The sequence below is a fragment of the Bombyx mori genome, chromosome 3 (assembly GCF_030269925.1).
Source record: "Bombyx mori chromosome 3, ASM3026992v2".
Lineage (NCBI taxonomy): Eukaryota > Metazoa > Arthropoda > Insecta > Lepidoptera > Bombycidae > Bombyx > Bombyx mori.
In genome coordinates this window covers 13264088-13289227 of record NC_085109.1, presented here as the reverse complement: position 1 = coordinate 13289227, position 25140 = coordinate 13264088, and the positions used below count along the sequence as shown (strand labels likewise).

General features: G+C 38.8%; 1 protein-coding gene across 1 annotated transcript in view; it reads left to right on the top strand.

Annotated features, from left to right (window-relative positions):
- Positions 1 to 25140, top strand: part of LOC101745809 (protein Dok-7) — a 175867-nt gene that overhangs the window by 124605 nt on the left and 26122 nt on the right. The window contains exons 4-5 of the mRNA XM_038019164.2: positions 17172 to 17380; positions 19083 to 19252. Coding sequence (XP_037875092.1) covers positions 17172 to 17380; positions 19083 to 19252 — 379 coding nt within the window. The remainder of the gene's footprint in view (positions 1 to 17171; positions 17381 to 19082; positions 19253 to 25140) is intronic.

The window sequence follows — 25140 nt, the reverse complement described above, 5'->3', positions numbered from 1 at the left end:
ATATAGGAGATGTAATAGATATAATAGAAACGACTTTATAAAAAGACTATAAAACACCCTTTTGTTGTTAGATAAAATACCAATGTTTTTGCATTTTTTTACCTACCTAACCTGATGGTTTAGAGATACCATATTAGCGTAACCTTAAACTAGTAAGTAGGTGACCTCACGGGGCTCAAACCTGACGATGTTGCTAACACGAACCCTAGCAAGTGTCGTGCTTCGGAGAATCTACCACCGGATCGGAAACCCGACCCACTGAGAAAATCCGGCGAGAAACTTAGTGCGCTGTGTCTGTAGGTTAATTTACTCGCCGAGCCCTTCGTCACAAGCGGCGGGTTTGACGAGAACGGTGACCGGTGCTTGGGGTACCTAGAAGCACCGTTAGTGGATCGGGAGGATCCGAAATGTCGTGATGTTTTTGCAATTACGGTGCATGACATATGTAAAATGGGAATTTCATAATTTTATATTAGTTTAATATAATTCACGACTATATTGAAGCAGTACTGTTACATCCGAGTAAAGAATAATATTATGATGCAAGTTAATATAAAAGTACTCTACAGACTTTTATGGCCAAGCTCTTGTCGCGGGGACAATTGAAAATGAACCGTTACTCATTTAAAATAAGTCAAATATTGGAATGAAAATACTAACTTTCGGCCTTTTATCATGACACCGAAACATGCCTAGAAATCTCACACCGAGGAGGCACTTTGGAGCTTTCATAAATCTAAAACTTTGCAGATTAAATCCCCCGCTTCGAAAGATATTCGCCTCATCGACGTCACAACTTGGCTACTGTATAATTTATTTATTTTGGAAGTCGCAGGATCGTTTTGTGTACGAATTTATGAAGGGCTTATGGTATGAAATGGCATAGAAACTTATCCTTGCTCTAAAGCAGGGATGGCCAACTTGATTAGAACCAAGATCCACTGACCAAATACTGCGATCTACTTTTCTTGAAATTGAATGAAACAATGTAGTTCAGTATACAAATAAGTAGCATATTTTCTTTTATTATTAAAATAAACCTGAAATTATATAATAAAATAGGCAGCGGCTTGGCTCTGCCCCTGGCATTGCTGAAGTCCATGGGCGACGGTAACCACTCACCATCAGGTGGGCCGTATGCCCGTCTGCCTACAAAGGCAATAAAAAAAAAAAAAAAAAAAAAAAAAAGAGAACTATTGTGCAGACGAGAGGATAAATAATGGGACGTAATGGTCATTAACAAATGATACAAGATGAAGATGATGCGTGCAGCAATTGGTGCATTTGCAGCATTGGCGCATTTACGCTATAGATGTCTATGGGCTCCAGTAACCACTTAACACCAGATGGGCTGTGAACTCGTCGACCCATCTAAGCATTAAAAAAACACCTATACTCAGAATTGGGTGGATACGGGTTGAATAACAGTGGATATAAACCCGGCAGGGTCTAAATGACCCTTGCAAGAACAAATTCAAGGTTCAAAACACCCAGCAAACGCTTTAACGTTACCGGGAACACCGATAGCATCTACCCCATCGTTATCGTTATCACAACCGTCATAAACACGTTAAATATAACGAGACAGTTATCGTCGCGAAAGCTGTTTACACGTGACGTTGTATGATTGCTATTCGTGTGTTGTTTGACTAAAGCTTGCTGTAGAATTCCGCACTTAAAACTAATAGGGTTTTTTTATAACTGTACGGGACTGTGCTGGACTATATCGTCTTGACGTGGGATGTCGCCACTCCATCTCCTCCCGCGGGTGTCGTAGAGAGAACTAAATGATTACTCGACGAACGAGAAGCAACGTTCCCTGAGTAACAAACTTTATTTCATTTCTTTCAGGGTATGGCGTACTATGAGCTTGTTTGGAAACACTCTCTTATTTTCTATACTCGATAAATGATTGATAACGCCATCTTGTTGTGTCTTTAAAGCGGTTAGATAGTATTATTATTCGCCAATAGATGTCGGGAAGAGTTGATTATTGAAAACACAAATAAAACAACATTTTCTGAAAATAAATCGTAGCTAGATCGATTTATCGCCCCCGAAATCCCTGTATACTTACTAAATTTTATGAAAATCATCGGAGCCGTTTCCGAGATTCAAATTATATAAGTACCTATATATTAATATACAAGAATTGCTCGTTTAAAGGTATAAGATTGGAAGTCGTGTTACGTCTAGTTCAAGTCCAATGACTATCAAATTTTCAAATACGCAAGTATTTTAATATTCACAAATGAAGCAATATCATCGTGTAACATTAATCTTAAATTTAACTGTAGGGAATATTGGACGCTACAGGTTAGTACCACATGTGTGTTAAATTCGTCCGTGAATTGGTAATGTTTTCTGTTACAATAATGGAACATCCGTTATACTATACATTTAAGACGTCAATGTAATGCCGAAAGTATGGCAATTTTCGGAACCTAGTAAGCACATAAAACCAGGTGGGCTGTAAGCTCGTTCTCTAGTCTCTACAAAAATATCTATTCCGGTAGCGAAACTAGTTCGTCATCACGAAAAAAATACCTTATGTAGAGAGAGAGAGAGAGAGAGAGAGAGAGAGTATTCTTTATTGTACACCAAAAAACAAATAAACAGTGCGATACATTAAACACAAAAAAGTACAATTGGCGGTCTTATCGTTAAGAGCGATCTCTTCCAGACAACCATCAGGTGGACAAGAATCATTTGGAAACGAACTACGCGCGGTGTACCATTCCAGTGAAATACATATACACACATACATATCTCCGTAAATATACATACAATCAATACTCAAAGTATTATAATATAATAATAATTATTAAGAATAAAAAATAATAAAATTTTAATATGTACAATTAGCAAAACGAATGAATATTGCTTCGGAAACAATCTTCTTTCAAATATTAGTTAGATACACTTTAAAAAAAAACCCCTAAACGATCATTACGAATTAAGCGGCTTCGTAAAAATATTACAAGTTCGTAACGTTTTAGGAACGCACTCTATAAAGAGTCATTCATTCGAGTTAATGAAAGAAGTGTTTCGCTTGAATTATTTGCCTCATTTTCGGAGCTCGAACGAGAAAAAAAAAGGATAATTATAAGTGAGGGAAAAAGTGATGTAAGAAAATTTCCTAATTAGGCACGAGAGCCGAGTTTTTTTTCGTGAAAACGTTGCTCGGGACGGTGTAATGCAAGAACGTAGCGAGACTAATAAGAATTTTGACATTTTTGAACGGAATTTTATTGCGAACATGAAACTAAGATTTTGTGGTTGAATCAAAATGCAACTTTACCTTGAGCACATGGTTTTTTTAAATAATTGAACTGACATTTTTTTCCCCGTCTATTCACTGGTAGTCTAAGGAGCTATTACAGCTACGCGAGGATGTGTAGGTGAGCTCACGGGCTTAACTTGAGAGAATTTGCTAACAAGAGCCCCAGCAAGAATGGACAATTCGGATTTTTTTATATATTTTTTATTGCCTAGATGTGTGGATGAGCTCACAGCCCACCTGGTGTTAAGTGGTTACTGGAACCCATAGACATCTACAACGTAAATGCGCCACACACCTTGAGATAAGTTCTAAGGTCTCAGTATAGTTACAACGGTTGTACCCAAACCGAAACGCATTACTACTTCACGGCAGAAATAGGCGGGGCGGTGGTACCTACCCGTGCGGACTCACAAGAGGTCCTACCACCAGCGATGACCTATCTTTTAACTGGTGCAGACTTGTATTGTATTTTATGGCCTTTTGCGCGTTTGCAATAAAAAGAAGAAAAAAAAACAACTGAAGGAATTGGTTACATTTCTACATAAAACCACCTAAACGTATTTAATAAACTTTTGATTTCGTGTAATGAAATGAAAACGTTCGGCGTAATTCACCGAAACTGTATTGATGAGATGTTTTTATTACTTTAATTTTTGTTAAACAAGAATAACAACCGTTACGTAATTAAGACTAAGATCTTATTTCTGAAGGACGAAGAGTAGTGGCATTCTCTTTTTTTTATTTTTTTATTCCTACCTAAGCTGATAGCCCTAGGGGCTATGTCAGCGTAACTCTAACTTTAGTAGGTGAGCTCACGGGGCTCAAACCTGATGACGTTGCTAACACGAACCCTAGCAAGAGTCGTGCTTCGCAGAATCTACCACCGGATCGGAAACGCGACCCACTGAGAAGATCCGGCGAGAAACTCAGTGGGCTGTGTCTGAGAGTTAATTTACTCGTCGAGCCCTTCGTCGCAAGCGACGGGTTCGACGAGAACGGTGACCGGTGCTTGAAGTACCAGTGGCATTCACATTACATAGCTACGATGACACCACTTAGGCCATAGCATCGTTCACAAATCTACGCGACCAAGTCATCACAGTCACAGTTAAAATAATACAGTAATTGCGATAAGATATAAAAAAAATATACGTGAAGCAAAAACTTTGTACCCGTTTTTGCAAAAATTGCGCAGACGAAGGAGTATGAAATTTCCCATACTTAATGAAAATGTAGATAAGGAGTGCAGAATGTTAATATTTTGTTTAATTATGTGTTTGACATAACATTCTTTGTTTAATGTCAAACTTTTGTTATTGCTTAAAGTCTGTGGTCTAATTGAGGATAGATTTAATATTGTTTGTATTTGTAGAAGTCTAGGGTGAAATCTGTTATTAGAAGAATTTGATAATAGAACCATAATAATGTTTAAGCTTATAATTTTAATTAACTGTAGTCGACTACTGGGCGACCACTAGTTCCGAATTCCGTACATTTCGGGCCATCGATTTGTTGAATTAAAAGTGACGAGACCCGCGACCCAGTATCGGGACAAACGACCCGTGATCCTGACACTTTGAAAGGCCATTAACTGCAGGGCAGAAAGTTTCACCTAAATCGATGACCATTACGGCGATGTATGACCGCGTATATAATATTACGTTTACTGGGAGGATGCTTTTCTATTAACTAAGACCGGCAGACAAAGTAACGAACTGATTCAAACCCCCGTTAGATCTTCAGCTTCGAATACTGCGCATTAAAGTCGCTATTAAAATAATTATTATCTTTAATGTTTTGGTCTGTGGTGTGGTGTTTTAAGTTCATATGGGAAACAAGAGATAAGTACCAGATTCCTGTTTATTTCGGTCGCAACTCCAACATGTCGTGCTGAGACTCCGACAAAGGACAGTCCACGAAAGAGGACAAATAGGGTACTTACTACCTACCACCACCAACCTTCCTGTCTGTTATTATCGGCAAAATGGCTGGAGAGTCGTTATACTGCAGAATTGAGACTAGAACCTCATCTCTGAAGGTGGGTGGCCGCATTTATGTGGTAATGTCTACGCGCTTTATTAACCTTTCGACACCACATGGTTCATGAACTTGTTGATCCGTCTATGCAATAAAAAGCTCTTTGATTGCTTCGTAGCAGAAATGGCCTTACTAGCTATCGACCAGGGCAAACGAAAGCATTTTCCAAGTAACGAATCAATTGAAGTCCCTATGTACAATACTAAAGACAGGTTACGTAAATACTTTAAACGGGGCCCTGCTAAATCCACTGAATGTATTTGTGTTTACGGCTAAGTAAGAGCTTACAGAGAGATCAGTCTAAAACAATCCAATCAAAGTCGTCGTGGCCTAAAGGATAACACGTCCGGTGCATTCGTGTTGAGCGATGCTCCGGTGTTCGAATCCCGCAGGTGGGTACCAATTTTTCTAATGAAATACGTACTCGACAAATGTTCGCGATTGACTTCCACGGTGAAGGAATAACACCTCTTGTGGACATCTTTTGAGTACGCACGGGTAGGTACCACCACCCTGCCTATATATGCCGTGAAGCAGTAATGCGTTTCGGTTTGAAGGGTGGGGCAGCCGTTGTAACTATACTTGAGACCTTAGAACTTATATCTCAAAGTGGGTGGCGCATTTACGTCGTAGATGTCTATGGGCTCTAGTAACCACTTAACACTAGGAGGGCTGTGAGCTTGTCCACCCGTTTAAGCAATAAAAATAAATAAAAAAGATTTAGGCCGTATCGTATTTTCCTCGATTGCAACAACTAAAATAACTACTACAACAACTAACAACCATTTAATCTTCCGCTTTTATTGCCATTATATTATTTCGGATGTTTCGACTACTTTACATTTCCACTGTCACGAACGATGACAATGACAATAAAAAAGCAAGAGTAAACCGTAAAAAATGTTTTACTAGTGCTGTAGTGCAATTCAAAATTTCATCTGTTTTCATAAGCTAGGCGGAATTAAATTTACGAATGGCTAAAACCAAGATTATAGCACCATCTATTTATCCGATACAAAAAAAACAGGTCATAGAACGAAGATCGACATATAGACGACTAAACCATCAACTCATCAAAGTGAGTCCCTGTGTCATTTAGGCACCTCATAAATCTCCAAACACGAAACTGGACGTTGTATTTACGTGAGTTTAGTTTTGCGCGTATATTTTTATTGTGTTTGTCGTTTCGCGTCACCCTTGTAACCCCCGGTCAACCCTCGTCACCTCCTGCCTTCGCGTATAGATTCTATATAACAGCTTTCGTACAGAATTTTGTATCACACACCTATTTCATTTTTAAAGTATCGTCATGTCAGACAAGATATTATTGGTCCTTTAAATTGAACTAGTGGCCCCGAAGTAGTCGAAATTCGACTATAATTAAATGAAATTATAAGGTTTAAACATTATTATGGTTCTATTGTCAAACGCTATTGTAATTCGATAATATAATCACAGTATTCGCCAAAACTGCACTATAGATCAATAATATGAAAGACAAACAATATTAATCTATTTTCAATTCGACCACAGACTTTAAACAATAACAAAAGTTTCCCAATTGACTGTAAACAAAGAGTATATTTTTATATATGTGCTGTGTCCAATACCTGGTAGTGTGTGTAATGTTTTCTTTATTGATTTAAAGTATATTTTATGCGTAATTTAAAAATAATTAGCATTGTGCACATCTTCTCTATATTCTCTATAAGTGTGGAAAATTTCATACTCCTCCGTCCGCGCAATTTTCGTAAAAAGGGATACCTACAAAGTTTTTGCTTCACGTATTAATATATAGATATGCGTATCTCGGGTGCATAATTCTCGGAATCAGCAATAGCATTCCGGTGGTTTCAATCGATTTTAGATTTTACGACATATTAAGAGTTGATTGTAAGTTGTTGGTTTCCTGGGTTATTGTTAAAAGATAATTTATCACATTTAAAAACCAAGGAAAGGTTATAAAGCGTAGTAGCACTTATCCAATACATTTTAAAACCAGGTTATAAAGTGTAGTGTCAGCCAGCAGTAGATACCGCTATCCTATTACTGCCCCGAAACAAGTACACTATGTGCTTAGTGCGAGTTTTTTAACGTTCTCGATAGCGTAAAAGTTAACTCAAGTTTATATCGAGTTGGTACGTTTGCCGCTAGGGGCGCTGTTCTAAATGCATACAAAATTGAGTTAACTTTTACGCTATCGAGAACGTTAAAGAACTCGTATTAAGCACACTGATTTAAGGACAGAACAGTCAATGTTATACCTCGATACCGTAACTACTTCACACAGGTCGGGCTGTGAACTACTAATCTAGTACAATAAAAAGAGGAATATACGATAATATATATTGATTTTGTTTTTCTATCCACATACCTTAGAACGAGAGAGACAACGCGACTCTTCACGTCATTTCCTGTTCCACTAACGGAGCTTTTAGGTACCTACCCCAAACACCGGTCATTATTCTTATCGAACCCGTCGCTTGCGATGAAGGGCTCGGCGAGTAAATTAACCCACAGACACAGCCCACTGAGTTTCTCGCCGGATCTTCTCAGTGGGTCGCCTTTCCGATCCGGTGGTAGATTCTGCGAAGCACTGCTCTTGCTAGGGTTAGTGTTAGCAACGTCGTCAAGTTTGAGCCCCGTAAGCTCACCTACTAGTTAGTTAAGGCTACTCTGAAATGGTCTCTCAAAACCATCAGATGAGATAGGAAAAAAACAAAATGTGTGCAATTCACACGTGGTAGAAGTGAAACCTTCCAAAATTAAAATACAATTATCCTAAACGTCTTAAGTATATGTAAAATTTTGTCATTAGTAAATAATTGTAAGGTAGCGCCCTCTGTGAATTGATATTTTAATTTCACGTATAATCCTAAATTAAAATTCACTACAAGAGCTTTCATACACACGTTAGTATTAAAAAATCTCACAGATGGCGCTGTATTAAATAGTATGTATATTTCTGTCTCATTCTTTGCTGGTGTCTCTTACCTGTCGTTTTTTCCGTTGCATCCGGTTTGAAATCACAACGATTCTAAAGAAGTTTTCACTTCAAAAAAAAAAACGCGACGAAATACGTTCACATTTATATTTTATTCTCGTCACACCCAATTTTTCTTTATCTAGTTGTCGAAAATTTCTTTGTGACGACATTTCATTGAGTTACAACGTAACCGGGATTTCTTCGCGAGTATTTTGTTCGTTTGAAATAAATATTTGTTTGCTGTTTTTCCTGCACATCAAGTATTCATGGCGTCTTCAGTAAAATGCGATGGTTGTTTGGGTCTTTCCCAATTTACCTCTTATTCGCGTTTTTAATTAACCAAGAATCTGTCATACGGCAAAACATCGTGTAATAAAAATCAAACCCGCAAAATTATAATTTGCGTAATCACTGGTGGTAAGACCTCTTGGGAGTCCGCACGGGTAGGTACCACCACCCCGTCTATTTCCGCCGTGAAGCAGTAATGCGTTTCGGTTCGAAGGGTGGGGCAGCCGTTGTAACTATACTGAGACCTTAGAACTTATATCTCGAGGTGGGTGGCGCATTTACGTTGTAGATGTCTATGGGCTCCAGTAACTGTGCTGAGAGCTCGCCCACCCATCTAAGCAATAAAAAAAATAAAAAACTGACGCGTCAAGGGGCTCAGAGCCATTGGACACGTGGAGTTACTCCACCTTAATACAATCCAATGCAGATTTTTTTTTATGATTGAAAGATTACTGGGTGGCCCAGAGGCCTTTCCAGTTTCACCAGGACAGGTGGTCGAGCAAAGGCTCAACCAGGAGGGGTGGGATTTGCTAACAACTGCCCGAGCGCCAATGAAGACTCTCTTGACTTGACTCGTAATTGAATTTTTAGTCCCTATCCACAAATAGTCTTACAAAACGAATCAGTACATACAGTTTTTAAAAACCTTTACAAAAACAAAATTTTAACAACAAAACAAAACAAATATAATCGATAGAATGAACCTATTAGTTAGGTGTCAGCGATTACTGTCGAATTTCGATTACTGGTCAAACACTAATTAATGACTCGTGTGATTTTAATGGACTCATATTTCCTGAACTCGGAACATCAACCCAATATCGTGACAGTTTATCTTTGATAGAGGGAAATTCGACATGATTTAAAAACATATATCAAATGTTTTTGCTTAGTCGTCGTGGCCTAAAGGCTAAGACGTCCGGTGCATTCGTATCTAGCGATGCAACGGTGTTCGAATCCCGCAGGCAAGTACCAATTTTTCTAATGAAATAATGTTCACGATTGACTTCCATGGTGAAGGCATAACATCGTGTAATAAAAATCGAACCCGCACAATTATAATTTGCGTAATTACTGGTGGTAGGACCTCTTGTGAGTCCGCGCGGGTAGGTACCACCACTCTGCCTATTTCTGCCGTGAAGCAGTAATGCGTTTCGGTTTGAAGGGTTGGGCAGCCGTTGTAACTATACTGAGACCATAGCACTTATATCTATAGGGATAGGGATTTTGCTGCGCGACCGAACTGAAGAAAATGTGATAGTAAAACCGTAAGAAAAAATCCATGGAAAAAAGTGCGTGGAATAAAACCGTTAAATGAGACGTGCGCATGCGCGACAGTCGCATACACAAGCGAGTAGTGTATAATACCTTTCTCTTTCTCCCTCTTTCTTTTACTTTTACATACTTTCCTGCACTTAAATAAAAACTAATCAGCAAAATTTAAGAGAAAAATCAAGAAAACCTACATAAAATTGAGCACGATTTTTTTTTGCAAATTGTGTCGATTCTACATTAGCCGAAGGAACTTCGTTCCTACCTGGTGTCCCACGACACCACATCTTTCATTTTTTTATTTACTACGCTACAATATTCAAAGCATAATTAAGACTCAACAGACCAGCCTTTATGCTGTATAAGTTAGGGCACAAATTCGATCGAAGGTAACACCATCGCCCGTATGCATTTGCTGACCATGAAACGGCACGTGTTAAAAATCGGGTCATAGCCAACATTATTTACCAAGTCTCTTTACATAGTTTGCGTTATGTACCTGTGATTACACGGACGTAACACTTATACCTCTTGTAAAATGAATATATATATAAAAATCTAATATATAAAAAGCATCAAATTCTTCCGCACTGAAGGGTTGGATATCTCTAGTTTACGCAATTCATAATTTGATTTCGTGTCTCGAGTGAACACTAACAAAAAAAACGATTTCAACCAAAAACTTTGGTTCTGAAGAAACTTTTGCCTTCATACAAACATCACATGACTTTATTTCGGACAGTAATAGATGCGAACCGTCCTTAACATCAATCGATAAATTTATCTTGATAGCAAAACAGTTTGTGGTATCGTCGATATCAATCACCATGGCTATCAGATCAGACACTCGAAGGTTATCTACCCTAATTCGAGATCTTGAAAACATGAGATTTTAAAATGAATAATCAAAGCAACCACCGTTTTTTTTAATATAATTAATTTAACAATTCCGAATAAGATTAATTAAAGAAACCTTATTCCACAAATAGTTATCGACAATATTTGAAATCACATGCATCCTAATTTATTTTATTCATCGTAACATAATTTAATGTCTAGATTTATAAATAACTAGCCGTACTCGCCCGCTTCGCTGGGCATTTAAAATTAACATTATTATTTATTGTCATTATTATTAGGGAGTCTAAAACTCATATAAACATTAAGTCTATCCATTAAGCATATTCGACGCTTGAAAGGCAAACGTGACTAAGCGACAATGCGTGAACTTTACAGTAGATTAATTTAAAGTTGAAATACCTGAAAACAAAATTTATTTTAACGAATCTAGCTGTAGTAGAATCTAGCTAGTAGCTGTAGGATTGAAATGATTTTAATAGACCTAGAAATATATATTTTTTGCGCATCGAATATGGTTATTGCCTATCATTTATGTACAGAGCAGTTATTGTCGCTTACTCATGTTTGCCTTTCAAGCGTCGATATGTATTTTCTACATGTATACCAAGTTTCAAGTAAATCGGAGGCATGGTTCAGTAGTTATAACGGAACATCCGTAAAAACCACTGTAGATTTATATATTAGTATAGATAGAGAGAAAAAAAGTTTTTCGTAATAAGAACGAACGGTATTAACATTCCGATAACGTTCCAACGACTCATGCAAAAACCGAAATTGAATGATACAAATTAACCCTTGTATCAAGGCGAAAAAATTCCCAAATTGTTTCCTCAAACTAAAAGAAGATTGTTAGCTAGAGGGAACTAATGAAGGACTCCTTTGGTTACCTTTTTGTTCCCTCCGCTCCGTCTAATGAAGGGTTGAGGTATCACGTATTAACCTACAAATTTGTCGTCAAATTAATTTGATTCGATAAAGTTGAGCAAAGTAAATTATGTTTAACCTCAGATTTGTTTGACGAATCTATTTCGAAAAACTTTGCGTTTATTTCTACCTAATGTTGAACCTAAAATTTTATCTAGATCGTAGTACATATCATTTGTAAAGAAAAAAAACCTCTGAAAACATTTAAAAAATATTTAAATCCTATATAATGTTTTTATCGACCTACCTGGTGTTAAATGGTTACCGGAGCCCATAGACATCTACAACGTAAATGCGCCACCCACCTTGAGATATAAGTTCTAAGGTCTCAAGTATAGTTATAACGGCTGCCCCACCCTTCAAACCGAAACGCATTACTACTTCACGGCAGAAATAGGCAGGGCGGTGGTACCTACCCGTGCGGACTCACAAGAGGCTCTACCACCAGCGATAAATTTTTAAATTCAATATCATATTTTTATCGAACTACCTCTTCGATCAATAAACTTACCTACCTAGTGTTTCGCAGTTACCGCGGTCCACAGACAACAACAACGTAAATGCTCACTTTGAAACGTCAATTCTAAATCTCATTTCTATAAGTACAACGGCTGCCACACCCTTCAAACCGAAACGCATTACTGCTTCACGGCAGAAATAGGCAAAGCAGGGTGGTGGTACCTACCCGTGCGGACTCAGAAGACGCCTTACCATTGATAAAGTCATATATAAAAACCTTTCTATTCATGTAATGACAAAATCTAATGACAATAGCACGCTTTGGTTAAAACGAATATGTAGCCAAATAAAACAAATAGCAATACGTAAAATAATTGCTTGTTAGTCGGGATCACGCGAAATTAAAATGATCGAACAATGAAATAACAACCTTATTCTCAACACATAAAGACTGTTTGGTCCTGCACGCTCGACCCTCGGCTTCGACATTTAATATGCTCGTATATATCAAACTTATATAGAAGCAAACCGATAGATACCTTAATCGTACGGTGTTAGAATTAAAATTGACTTGTATGATTTGAACAAAGGGTTTCGTCAGTTCACTCTACGTCAGAAATGAGAGTTTGATTTTCGAATATTAATTAAAAGCGTTTTCTAATTGGTGGGACGTGACGCGTCCTTGGTTGTTTTACAATTGCTATATTATGCTACGCTATGCTATGCTGTCTTCTGTTTTCGAAACATTACTAATTTGCAAGGAAGTCGTCGTAGCGTAAAAGCTAAGACGCCCGGTATACACATTTCATTCGATACCATTATGCCGATGCTCAAATTCTGCAGGAAACTCTATAGTAAATAATGCACGATCATCCAGTCCCAATTTAGGATTCTCTGTGTTATTTGCATCAGAGACCATAAACACCTAGACATAGAGCTTAATATAAACCTATTCATCACACTAATGCCCGATGTGAGAATTGAACCCACACTCGGCGCAAAATTCAGGAGCAACTAATAAAATTGATCCTGATCCGTTGTGTTTACGATGGTCATGCTTGATGTAGGTATACGACAAAGGAAAGATCTTCCACGAAGCGGGTGATATTACTCGGTAGATCGACGGTCCGAATGTTGTTGTTTTTTTTTTCTTTTTTTTCCTTCCTTATCTGGTTGCCTTGAGAGGCTATTCCAGCGTAACCGTAACTAGTAGGTGAGCTCACGGTGTTCAAACCTGACGACGTTGCTAACACGAACCCTAGCAAGAGCCGTGCTTCGCAGAATCTACCACCGGATCGGAAACGCGACCCACTGAGAAGATCCGGCGAGAAACTCAGTGGGCTCCGAATGTTGCTGTTCAGAACTTGTATATATGTAAGCTTATCTTGAAAATGTCGTAAGCGAGATTCAGGCATCTGTCAATTATCTTGCGTTGTATGATGGCTACCCGCAACACTTGAAGGTGTCATTACCATACAATTGTCACTTCAACTTCATATTTCAAGCAGGGTCGCATTTCAGTTGCGATGTCCATAGACTCAGGAAACCACTTAACGCCAGGCGGGCTGGGAGCTCGTTCTCTGATCTACGTACTGAAAACCGTCGACACGTGTTCGTTCATCTATTTTGATTCACATAGCTGAAGCAAATGCAGAAATGCGCTTTGAAATCTTCTTCCAGAAACTTCGTAGCCGGTACAGCATTGAATACGCGGTAGCCAATTGTCCCTGGCATTGCTGTGTCTGCCAATGACGGTGATTAACTACTCTTTTACCATAGGATCGTTTATTTACGGAAGTAATAAAATAATTTTAGTTAGAAAATCAATATCAGATTTGTAACAAAAAATACTCTCCCCGAGTACATTTTTCTTTTTCTGTCAAAGTCTTGTTTGTTATTAGATAGGTACTAAAATAGTTCTTGGAGAAAATGCAGACACTATTTGTGTGTCTAAATGTCGATTAAAAACATTTTTAAATCGCATCCCGCCAAATTTTTTCCTTGACATTTATTATTTACATATTATGTCAAAAGCAAACATAACAAAGGAAACCTATTACATAAAGCCACTGACTGCATTTTAACAAAATTTCCTCATAAGAAATGTTTTTTTTTTTATGTTGGCAACCATTCAGAAAACCCTTTTCAGTCAAAAGATTAGTCTAAATTGGAAACGCTTTAGAATATACCTATTCGAAGTCAATAGCGATTTAACCACCATGTTTGAACGCGATCTAATTTGTTTAAACGTTTGTGGTTGGTTCGCGTTTTGTGTTACGACTGTTTAAATTTACACAAGAAATTCCAACTAGTCGGTTTAAGCCTTAAGGCTTTGTTTGATCAAGTTCGATGATTGATTATTTATTACCAGTCCACAAGGACCGTTAAGCAAGTAGCAAATGTAAATATATATTGTATGTGTGTATATAATAATATCTAGAATATTTGTTTTTTTATTTCCTGTTAAAGTAATTAATATACTATAAAGGCTGTATGGTACAACTACCATTAACATCAGGAACGAAAATAGAAAATAAAAAAATAATAATGACAACTTAAAAATCTGACAGTTGACGTTCTTAAACTGCAATCATCCTTGAATATATCGTAAAGGGTTGCTTGCATAGACCTTTAAAGTAGTTGCTTGTAATCCCTCGGGTGGGTACCGATCGATACGGCTACGTCATAAAACACAATAAAACAACCTTATTGTGTCAATTTAACAGAAACGCGTCGCTGACACTGCATCTTAACACGTTGACACGAATAAAACATACGAAAGGAAAATGTTCAATTAAATGTCTTAATTCTTTTTTTTTCAACAACGCTTTCGACTTACACTGTGTCTCTTTGTCGACGCCAGAAAAACACCAGAATTAAGACTCACCCGTACCACTCAGCCTTTACTTTAGGTTCGTTTACTTAAATCTTTGCTTGAATAAAGGTCATATAGCTCTGGAAACGTCCTTGAAAAGAATAGAATCTAGATCCGAAAGCGTGAATGGTATTCGGTGGCGTGTGTTTCGATGGATAAAGGAACGAAACATTCCACGGACCTGTCTCATTGGTATGTGTATTGGATGTATGAAGTTGGTTCCCTTCGCCTTGTAGTCTAACGATTTTAATAAGCATCGTTCAAAATTTGGCGGGAACTACGCAAAGCTATCTCTTATTATGTTTATGATGCCTTAACGCGAATCGTCTATTGCTATACAAGTGCAGATATTTTAAAACTAAGGAAAGCATTTTAAAAATGAAGCTAAAGAGAACGCGAAGTATTTCCAGTCTACGTACATTCAATACATTAACAATAACAAACCGAGTTTCTAATCATACCAATAGCCATATCACTTGAATAATTTTTGTTTTAGCTTAGATGGGTGGACGAGCTCACAGCCCACCTGTTGTTAAGTGGTTATTGGAGCCTATAGACATTTACGATGTAAAAGCGCCACCCACCTTGAGATATAAGTTCTAAAGTCTTAAGTATAGTTACAGCGGCTGCCCCACCCTTCAAGCCGAAACGCATTACTGCTACACGGCAGAAATAGGCAGGGTGGTGGTACCTACCCGCGCTGACTCTCAAGAGGTCCTACCACCTACTATTACTGATTTGACAGGTTTGATTTTTATTACACGATGTTATTATTGTTATTCGATGTAATAAAATAAATCGCACCAATACAAAAATATTTAGATCTGCTAACAAAATTCAAAGTTTTGGTCGATCAAACATTCAGTATGTGTGCTCCGAACATTTTGAAAACAAATTTCGTCCCGTATAATTCTCATCAACTCCAGGGAGAAATCTTGACTGAGCGTCCTATTTACCTTTGGGATATTTAAGCATATGAATAAGTAATATACGTGGATATCACAAAAGAATACGAAAAAGCGTACTCACAAGGCAATCTCGCGTATCATTCTACAGTACATAATATTATGTACGAAGATATTTGAATTTGGAGGACGCTTAGAGATACGTACTAATATTATTTTATGAACAAGAATAGGTAAAAAATACTATGTTGTACTCTATTATTCTCGCTCCCTATGTATATCTTAAGTGAAGGTTTCGCTTTGAAGTATCATTTACAATAGTAAGTGCCTAGCATAATAAATTAGTTCATTACATTGTGCCCGTAGGCATATCAATTATAATAAATTAATTCTGTTACAAAAATGTAATATGTATGTTCATAATTTAAAATAATTGTAGATTTTTCTAAACATGACACTGGCAGCAATGGAGTTGCAAGAACTCAACTGGTGGTAGGACCTCTTGTGAGTCAGCGCGGGTGGGTACCAACCACCACCCTGCCTATTTCTGCCGTGAAGCAGTAATGTGTTTCGGTTTGAAGGGCGGGGCAGCCGTTGTAACTATACTTGAGACCTTAGAACTTATATCTCAAGGTGGGTGGCACATTTACGTTGTGGATGTCTATGGGCTCCAGTAAGCACTTAACACCAGGTGGGCTGTGAGCTCGTCCACCCATCTAAGCAATAAACAAAAATTTTAAAAAATCAAGTCCACTTATTGTAATAAAGTTCAAATTAGTTAATTGCTTATGGATACTAGTTTCAAATAATCGAACACATTAGTATTCAATCTAAGCCAGTCGGTTTTTTTATACTCGAGAATTTCTATCATTCTGATACGCCCATTCACAGTTCAATTCAGGACCTATTCAATTACGGCCACTCCAAGTATAGCGATCGATACTTTAGAATATCAGCCCGCGGATACCTATTCCCATTTATCAGCCGATTCCTCATGCACCAATAAGCTAAATTAAAAGGCTAATAAAAGACAGATCTCTTTTTTTTATTTTTTATTTATTGCCAGTGTAGGCATACGGCCCACCTGATGGTGAGTGGTTACCGTCGCCCATGGACTTCAGCAATGCCAGGGGCAGAGCGAAGCCCCTGCCTACCACTAAGTATTCTCCACAAGCCTCCACAATGATTTAGTACTAGTCGTTGGAGGCAATCTGGAAGTTCTAAAGAAACAAAATCACAAAAATCAACTATCACAGAATTAATTGTGATCCTTCTTTACAGATTGCGTTCACCTACAGCTGTACAAGGACCTAAAAGAGAGACAGAAGAACGGGCAGACTAAGGCTTCATTATCCTTGCAGCAGTTTCTTGGATTTGAGTCAGGGTTCACGTTGGACAAGGAATCGAATACCTTGGCGATATTGTGCGAAGACGTCGTCCCAGTATTAGCTTTCGATACTAGAGAGGGATTAATACAATGGAGGGTTAAGGTAAATTAATAATCTATTCTTTTTGAACCCATGCCCAGCGCTTGGACCAGTCGGTGTTGTCCACCACAGCTCATAGATATCGTAAATGGCGTCTCACAACCTTATAAATTTAATTGATGAATTTTATAGGTGTTGACTGTTATTGTAATTTTGTCGAAGCATCGACACACCTTACGTCCTTTTTATGTAATTTTTTTCTTTTTGGTAGAATATGAATTTTAATTCAGGTAATCCCATTTTCGCATGTGGTCAACTTTTTTGTTGATTTATGAATACGGATGATACCTGAGGACTTTTTGGCGGGAACGCGAGGAGTGAAGTTGTGCGATTTGTTTTGTCTAATTAGTGTTTCTTCAGGTTTAAATGTGTAATAACGGAGGTTTATTAACTGTTTAGTATCTGTGTAAGTGCACATATGTGGAAAAATGAAATAAAGCCACTGAACGTAACTTTTTTTATGTTTTTATTGCTTAGATGGGTGGACGAGCTCACAGCCCACCTGGTGTTAAGTGGTTACTGGAGCCCATAGACATTTACAACGTAAATGCGCCACATACCTTGAGATATAGTTCTAAGGTCTCAGTATTTTCACAACGGCTGCCCCACCCTTCAAACCGAAACGCATTACTGCTTCACGGCAGAAATAGGCGGGGCGGTGGTACCTACCCGTGCGGACTTACAAGAGGTCCATAATCAAATAATAAATTATTTTGTTACTCCCCTAATTCGTTGTGAACTTCGCCAAACCGCTACACGAGCTATACATTTCGCAAATCTGTAAAGCCTTAGATCTTAAAGGCAAAGCTCTTCAAACCCTAAAGACCATATTATTTCTCTTAAGTAGTCCGGGTACCCTGTTATGACTTATGCCGTCGACACAGTTGTTTTATTAACACAATTTTTTTTTTTTTTTTTTTTTTTTTATTGCTTAGATGTGTGGACGAGCTCACAGCCCACCTGGTGTTAAGTGGTTACTGGAGCCCATAGACATCTACAACGTAAATGCGCCACACACCTTGAGATATAGTTCTAAGGTCTCAGTATAGTCACAACGGCTGCCCCACCCTTCAAACCGAAACGCATTACTGCTTCACGGCAGAAATAGGCGGGGCGGTGGTACCTACCCGTGCGGACTCACAAGATAGGTAGGCGATCGCGCGGAATCTTTGCTGTTAACTCCTTACAGGATCCTGTAGACGTCACATCGTGAATATCGCCACCCATCTAGAACCTAACTGGCCTTTAAACTGGAAATGAGATTAAGCCTGTCGCCGGATCTTCTCAGTGGGTCGCGTTTCCGATCCGGTGGTAGATTCTGTGAAGCACTGCTCTTGCTGCAGCTGTTTTTTTTTATTGCTTAGATAGGTGGACGAGCTCCCGCCCACCTGATGCTAAGTGGTTACTGTAGTCCATAGACATCTACAACGTAAATGCGCCACGTACCTTGAGATATAAGTTCTAAGGTCTCAGTATACTTACAACGGCTGCTCCACCCTTCGAATCGAAACGCATTACTGCTTCACGGCACAAATAGGCGGGGTGGTGGTACCTACCCGTAGGGACTCACAAGACGTCCTGCCGTCAGTAAAAAAGTATTAGCAAATTCTCTCAGGTTAAGCCCGTGAGTTCACCTACCCGTCCGCGCGTAGCTGGAATACCCTCTTAAGCTACCACTGATCTAATTCGCAATTTCGATCTACAGGTGCAGCACAATCTTGGCAGCAGTAAAGAGTTTGCCGCGATCCTGATATCATCGCCGCAGACGAACACCCGCGCCGGGCCGGTTCGCCTGCACGTCTGTGGCCCTAAGCTCGCTCTTTGCGGCTCGCGTCCGCCCGAAGTGCTGGCCCTCTGGGACGTAAAACTGCTCAGGTATGATCGTTTTTTTTTTTTTTAGGGATTTTATGACCTGGTAACTAAGACACGCTACAAATAGAGAGAGATGGAGAAGTCTCTCAAAAGCCGCAACCAAGCATTAAGACATACGTAACCACGACCACTCCGCCAGGAGTGTACGACTGAGAAGAAGAAGAACTAAGACCTTTAGGTCAAATCTCATTTTAATGATACGTAACTTTTCTATATGAAATATGATATTATGAAATGAAAGGAAGTTGATTATTATGAAACATGGCATGAAGTGAAATGAAAACGAAATGAAATGAAATGATATAGATGATATGGGATTAAGTATGTAAAATGGTGGTCATTTACTGAGACTTTTTCTGTGGACTTTTTGGAAGATCCCGAGAAGCAGTAATGCGTTTCGGTTTGGAGGGTGGGGCAGCCGTTGTAGCTAAACTTGAGACCTTAGAACTTATATCTCAAGGTGGGTGGCGCATTTACGTTGTAGATGTCTATGGGCTTCAGTAACCACTTAACATCAGGTGGGCTGTGAGCTCGTCCACCCATCTAAGCAATAAAAATAAAAAAAGTTACGTTCAGTGGCTTTATTTCATTTTTCCACATATGTGCACTTTCACAGATACTAAACAGTTAATAAACCACCGTTATTACACATTTAAACCTGCAGAAACACTAATTAGACAAAATAAAACAAATCACACAACTTCACTCTTCGCGTACCCGCCAAAAAGTCCTCAGGTATGATCCGTATTCATAAATCAACAAAAAATTTGACCACATGCGAAAATGGGGTTACCTGAATTAAAATTCATATTCTACCAAAAAGAAAAAAGTCATAAAAAGGACGTAAATGCTTCAACAAAATTACAATAACAGTCAACACCTATAAAATTCATCAAACGAGCAGACCAAATATCAATCGTCGAACAAGTTCATAAGAAAGCAAAACTGACCGGCTATATCTAAATAGACTGTGATTATCACATTGGTATTAGCATCAAATACATATTACATCAAGTATTCTAATCCGTCATTACTATTATTATATAGCTTATTTATCGAAAATCAGGCCGAAGCTCTTAATAAAATGTCGAGTGAAGATTCAAAAAATGATTTTTTTAGTAAAAGAAAAAATAATATTTTCGGTACTCAAAGTTCGCCTTTTTCTTTTTAAATTCCTATATAAGTATATTTCACATTTGGTAGTAATATTAAGGACATAACGTCTAACTGTATACAAAGATCATAACTCACTCTAATGTCTCCTCTTGATCCTTCCACCTTGAGTGACAAACATTATTCGAGAATGTTCCAAGAGCTTCGTACCAATCACAAAGGGAGCGTTCTCTCGAAAAATACACAATATTTCATTCAGGACTGGCCACCTCGGTTTCGACGCAGGTAAGTCCGGATTTCATGGCTAAAGACATAACATTTCAATTCAAATTAGCATGCACCCTGATTTCGAGAGACGTGTTAAATAATCAGAGGTCAGCTTAGATTGGAGGCTTTCGGACGTCGTGTCGTGTCTCGCAATGACATTTATGTAAATTAAACGCCATATTCTATGAGTTTTCGCGTGAAAATAAAAAAACGAGCGCTTCCCTTTCGTTGAGTCTGGTATAAAATATAATATTTATAAATTGAACAGAAGGTACAGCGAAGAAACAATCTGGTTGTGATTACCCTGATATAGCCTGCGGAGTTTCAAGGTCTAATGTCGACATTGAGTAGAGAAATAAGATGGAATGAAATCGGCGTGTTAAAAAAAAAGTTGTCTCTCACAAGAACACTTGAATTTCATTCTTAGTATGATAATTTCTATTAACCAGCTCCCACTGCAAGCCGCGTTATGGAAATTCGTTCCAAATATAATAAAACACACAAAAAACCTCAAATTGTGAAAGGCATTTCGAGAATATGACGAAGCTTGTAGCTGAAAGTAAGTATTGTACTTTTTGACGAAGCATGTTGCTGATAACTCTGTTTCTATAATATGACGAAGCGTGTTGCGGATAATAATATGTACTTTTAGGTTAATAAACTACCTTGCATTTTGATTTAATCAAGTTGAATATATTTCGAGAATTGTTACAGCAACTGTTACTTTTAAACAACATGATCAGACCCAGACTTCCACTGTTGGGCATAGGCCTCTGGAGGTCTGGCGACATTCATGCGCTCCAGCTGATTTCTGTGCTATTCATGAGGTTCTTGTTTACACTCTTGAGCACTGTTAATTTTTCGAACAATGCGCTCTGCTCACTGCCATTTCATAACATTAATTCTACTACATTTTTAGTTAGCAAACCCCCTCATCTGACCTTATTCAGATGTGTCAAGGGCGATTAAAGAACATCCCGCTGCCAATAAGCTATGTATACAAAGTTTCTAGATGAGATATAAAATGTCCAAAAGCCTTCAAACAAACGACATTAGAGCTTTTGACTTGATATGCATTTCAGAACTTTCCTTGGTCTCAGATCAACTATCAAACATCTAAATTGAAAGACGGACATGCTTATTTTTGTTGAAATTCATTAAATTATATCTGTTTCTTTTAACCATTAAAAAAAGTTTTATCTCTTGTCCGTCGCGCAAATAAAACTTAACATATATCTAAATGTAGTGTATTTTTATGACGTATACTTCTAAATAGTTTTAATAGTGTCTTGTATTTATTTTACGAGCTATGAACGTCCTTAACAGACGGATCTTAGAAGGATTAAAGTGTGTGTTACCAGTTCACATTTTATTACCATTCTAGTAGTATTTGTAACGTTTATAATATCTTGCTATTGGTAGCTTTTTGTGGTTAGGCATTTGTCACGTGGCACGGCCCAAGAAATTGCATCATTAAACTCTCGAATACATTGGAACAACGACTACCGTGTCTTGCAAACCTTTATTTGCTTCGCCGTAGAAACAAATGTATTGATTTTGATCCTCGCAATATAAATAATAGTTGTAGCTTTAGCCTTCACAGTAGAAATATTCTAAGCTAATGAGAAAAACACAGACAATTCTCTGCAGTTGCCTAAACCGCGACCAGACTACGAATTAGACGAATTATAATCGACGTAGCGTTAATTTAATAATTTGTGAAGTCTTCTTTTATTTTATTTTTATTGCTTAGACGTGTGGACGAGCTCACAGCCCACCTGGTGTTAAGTGATTACTGGAGCCCATAGACATCTACTACGTAAATGCGCCACACACATTGAGATATAAGTTCTAAGGTCTCAGTATAGTCACAACGGCTGTCCCACCCTTCAAACCGAAACGCATTACTGCTTCACGGCAGAAATAAGCGGGGCGGTGGTACCTACCCGTGCGGACTCACAAGAGGTCCTAGCACCAGTAAAAAGTGTGAAATAAACCAATATTAATACGATTGCGCGTTCACTGCGAAGAAGGACCCCTTTGTCATGGCGCCGCAATTCCAAGGAGTATCCCTGCAACCTTCCGAGAGTATCGGGATACTTGGGGTCGACATTTCGAGCGATGTCCAGTTTCGGAGTCATTTGGAAGGCAAAGCCAAGTTGGCGTCCAAAATGCTGGGAGTCCTCAACAGAGCGAAGCGGTACTTCACGCCTGGACAAAGACTTTTGCTTTATAAAGCACAAGTCCGGCCTCGCGTGGAGTACTGCTCCCATCTCTGGGCCGGGGCTCCCAAATACCAGCTTCTTCCATTTGACTCCATACAGAGGAGGGCCGTTCGGATTGTCGATAATCCCATTCTCTCGGATCGTTTGGAGCCTCTGGGTCTGCGGAGGGACTTCGGTTCCCTCTGTATTTTGTACCGTATGTTCCATGGGGAGTGCTCTGAGGAATTGTTCGAGATGATACCAGCATCTCGTTTTTACCATCGCACCGCCCGCCACCGGAGTAGAGTTCATCCATACTACCTGGAGCCACTGCGGTCATCCACAGTGCGTTTCCAGAGATCTTTTTTGCCACGTACCATCCGGCTATGGAATGAGCTCCCCTCCACGGTGTTTCCCGAGTGCTATGACATGTCCTTCTTCAAACGAGGCTTATGGAGAGTATTAAGCGGTAGGCAGCGGCTTGGCTCTGCCCCTGGCATTGCTGAAGTCCATGGGCGACGGTAACCACTCACCATCAGGTGGGCCGTATGCCCGTCTGCCTACAAAGGCAATAAAAAAAAAAAAAAAAAAAAAAAGAATAAGACCGAATCTAAATACATAAGTCCTGTCGTTATTGATGATGCTGAGTTCGCGGTTCAACTGGTGGTCTGACGATGCCGTAGACCGAACATAAGTACATATACCGTCTACGTGAAGGCTGCTTCCACTGACACGAGGACGGAGCCTCTTCATGCCGAGGACATGGAAAAGAATAGTAGCCCAAAGGATAATATGGTGCACTCGTATCCAACAATGCAATTGTAAATGCCGTTATACAAATGCCGCGGGCAAGTACAATATTTCTCGGGAAATACGCACTTAACACATGTTCACAAAACACTAAGAAGTCCACTAAGAAGGAATAAGCTAGTGTAATACAAAAGAATCTGTGAAATGAGTTTATGAAATCAGGGCCTATTGTGAGGCACTGCCGTCAATTAGTGAATAGTTATTTTCACTAATTACGGTGCAATCACCTTTTTTTTTTTTCAAAATATAGTAACCAGAAGACACGTTACGCGCTGGGGTTCGGGATAAATGAAAATTCTACCGAAATGGAAATTAAAACTATATTAACACTTAGAACACTTAACGAACACTTTAAAATTCTCAATTCGCTTCAGGTGATCCGTTCGCTGTTTCGCTTCGAGTAGATCAGAGGGATTAATTACTGACTGATTGCGTGCCATCTCTGCAACGCTTTTATAGTCGATACGACATCCCTAGATTTATCGAGAACATTCTGTGCAAGTCGAGTAGACTCGATGTGTGTTTCCTCTATCTGACAATAGATGACGTTGTACTTCTTGAGCGTTCTCGGTGTTACTAGTTCCTTTGATATTCGTTTCTACTATTAGGTGATAGATGGCATTACTCTTACTGACTACATATCGCCTAATCGGCCCTTCTGAATAATGTGAATCTTGTAATTTATTTTTTATCAAAACTATATGCTGAACTATACGCTAAATGTTCAGCATGTTTTAAAAATACTATGGTATAAGCCTATTGTTACACACGATATCTTAATCTTCACTGAACACAATCTCGAAATATCCGCAATATTAGGGTCTGCTCGCAATGGCCGGCTGTGGTATATCGTCGCTTGGGTAATTTCATTATTAAGGCCGCTTACACACGCGCGTGCCCGCAACAATTCCCCGTGGATTACATTGGTGTTTTGTGTGGACTGTTACTAGAGCTGAAGCGTTTTAATATAAGGAAATCGCAATTATTATCTCGGTGACGGAAAATATATGTGTTTTCATATTGTTAAGATGAGTGAATCTAATTTTATGAAAATAGTAACTGAAATCTATAGACATTACAAGTGAATCCGGTTACCAACATGGAGACGAGGGGTTGAAATTTTATTACATAATAACGGCGAACCTACCCTTCAAGCTGTACGTAACGATACACGTCATTAGGGATCCTCCCGATCCATTAACCGTGCTTTTAGGGACTTCAAGCACGGGTCACCGTTCTCGCCTAACCCATCGCTTGCGACGAAGGGCTCGACGAGTATATTAGCCCATAGACACAGCCCTCTAAGTTTCTCGCCGGATCTACTCAGTAGGTCGCGTTTCCGATCCGGTGGTAGATTCTGAGAAGCACTGCTCTCGCTAGGGCCAGTGTTAGCAACACTCCCGACTTGAGCCCCGTGAGCTCACTTACACGTCAAGAAGAAGCTGAAATATCCTCTCAAGGCTAACAGCATAGGTAGGAAAAAAAGCAAAAGTACGT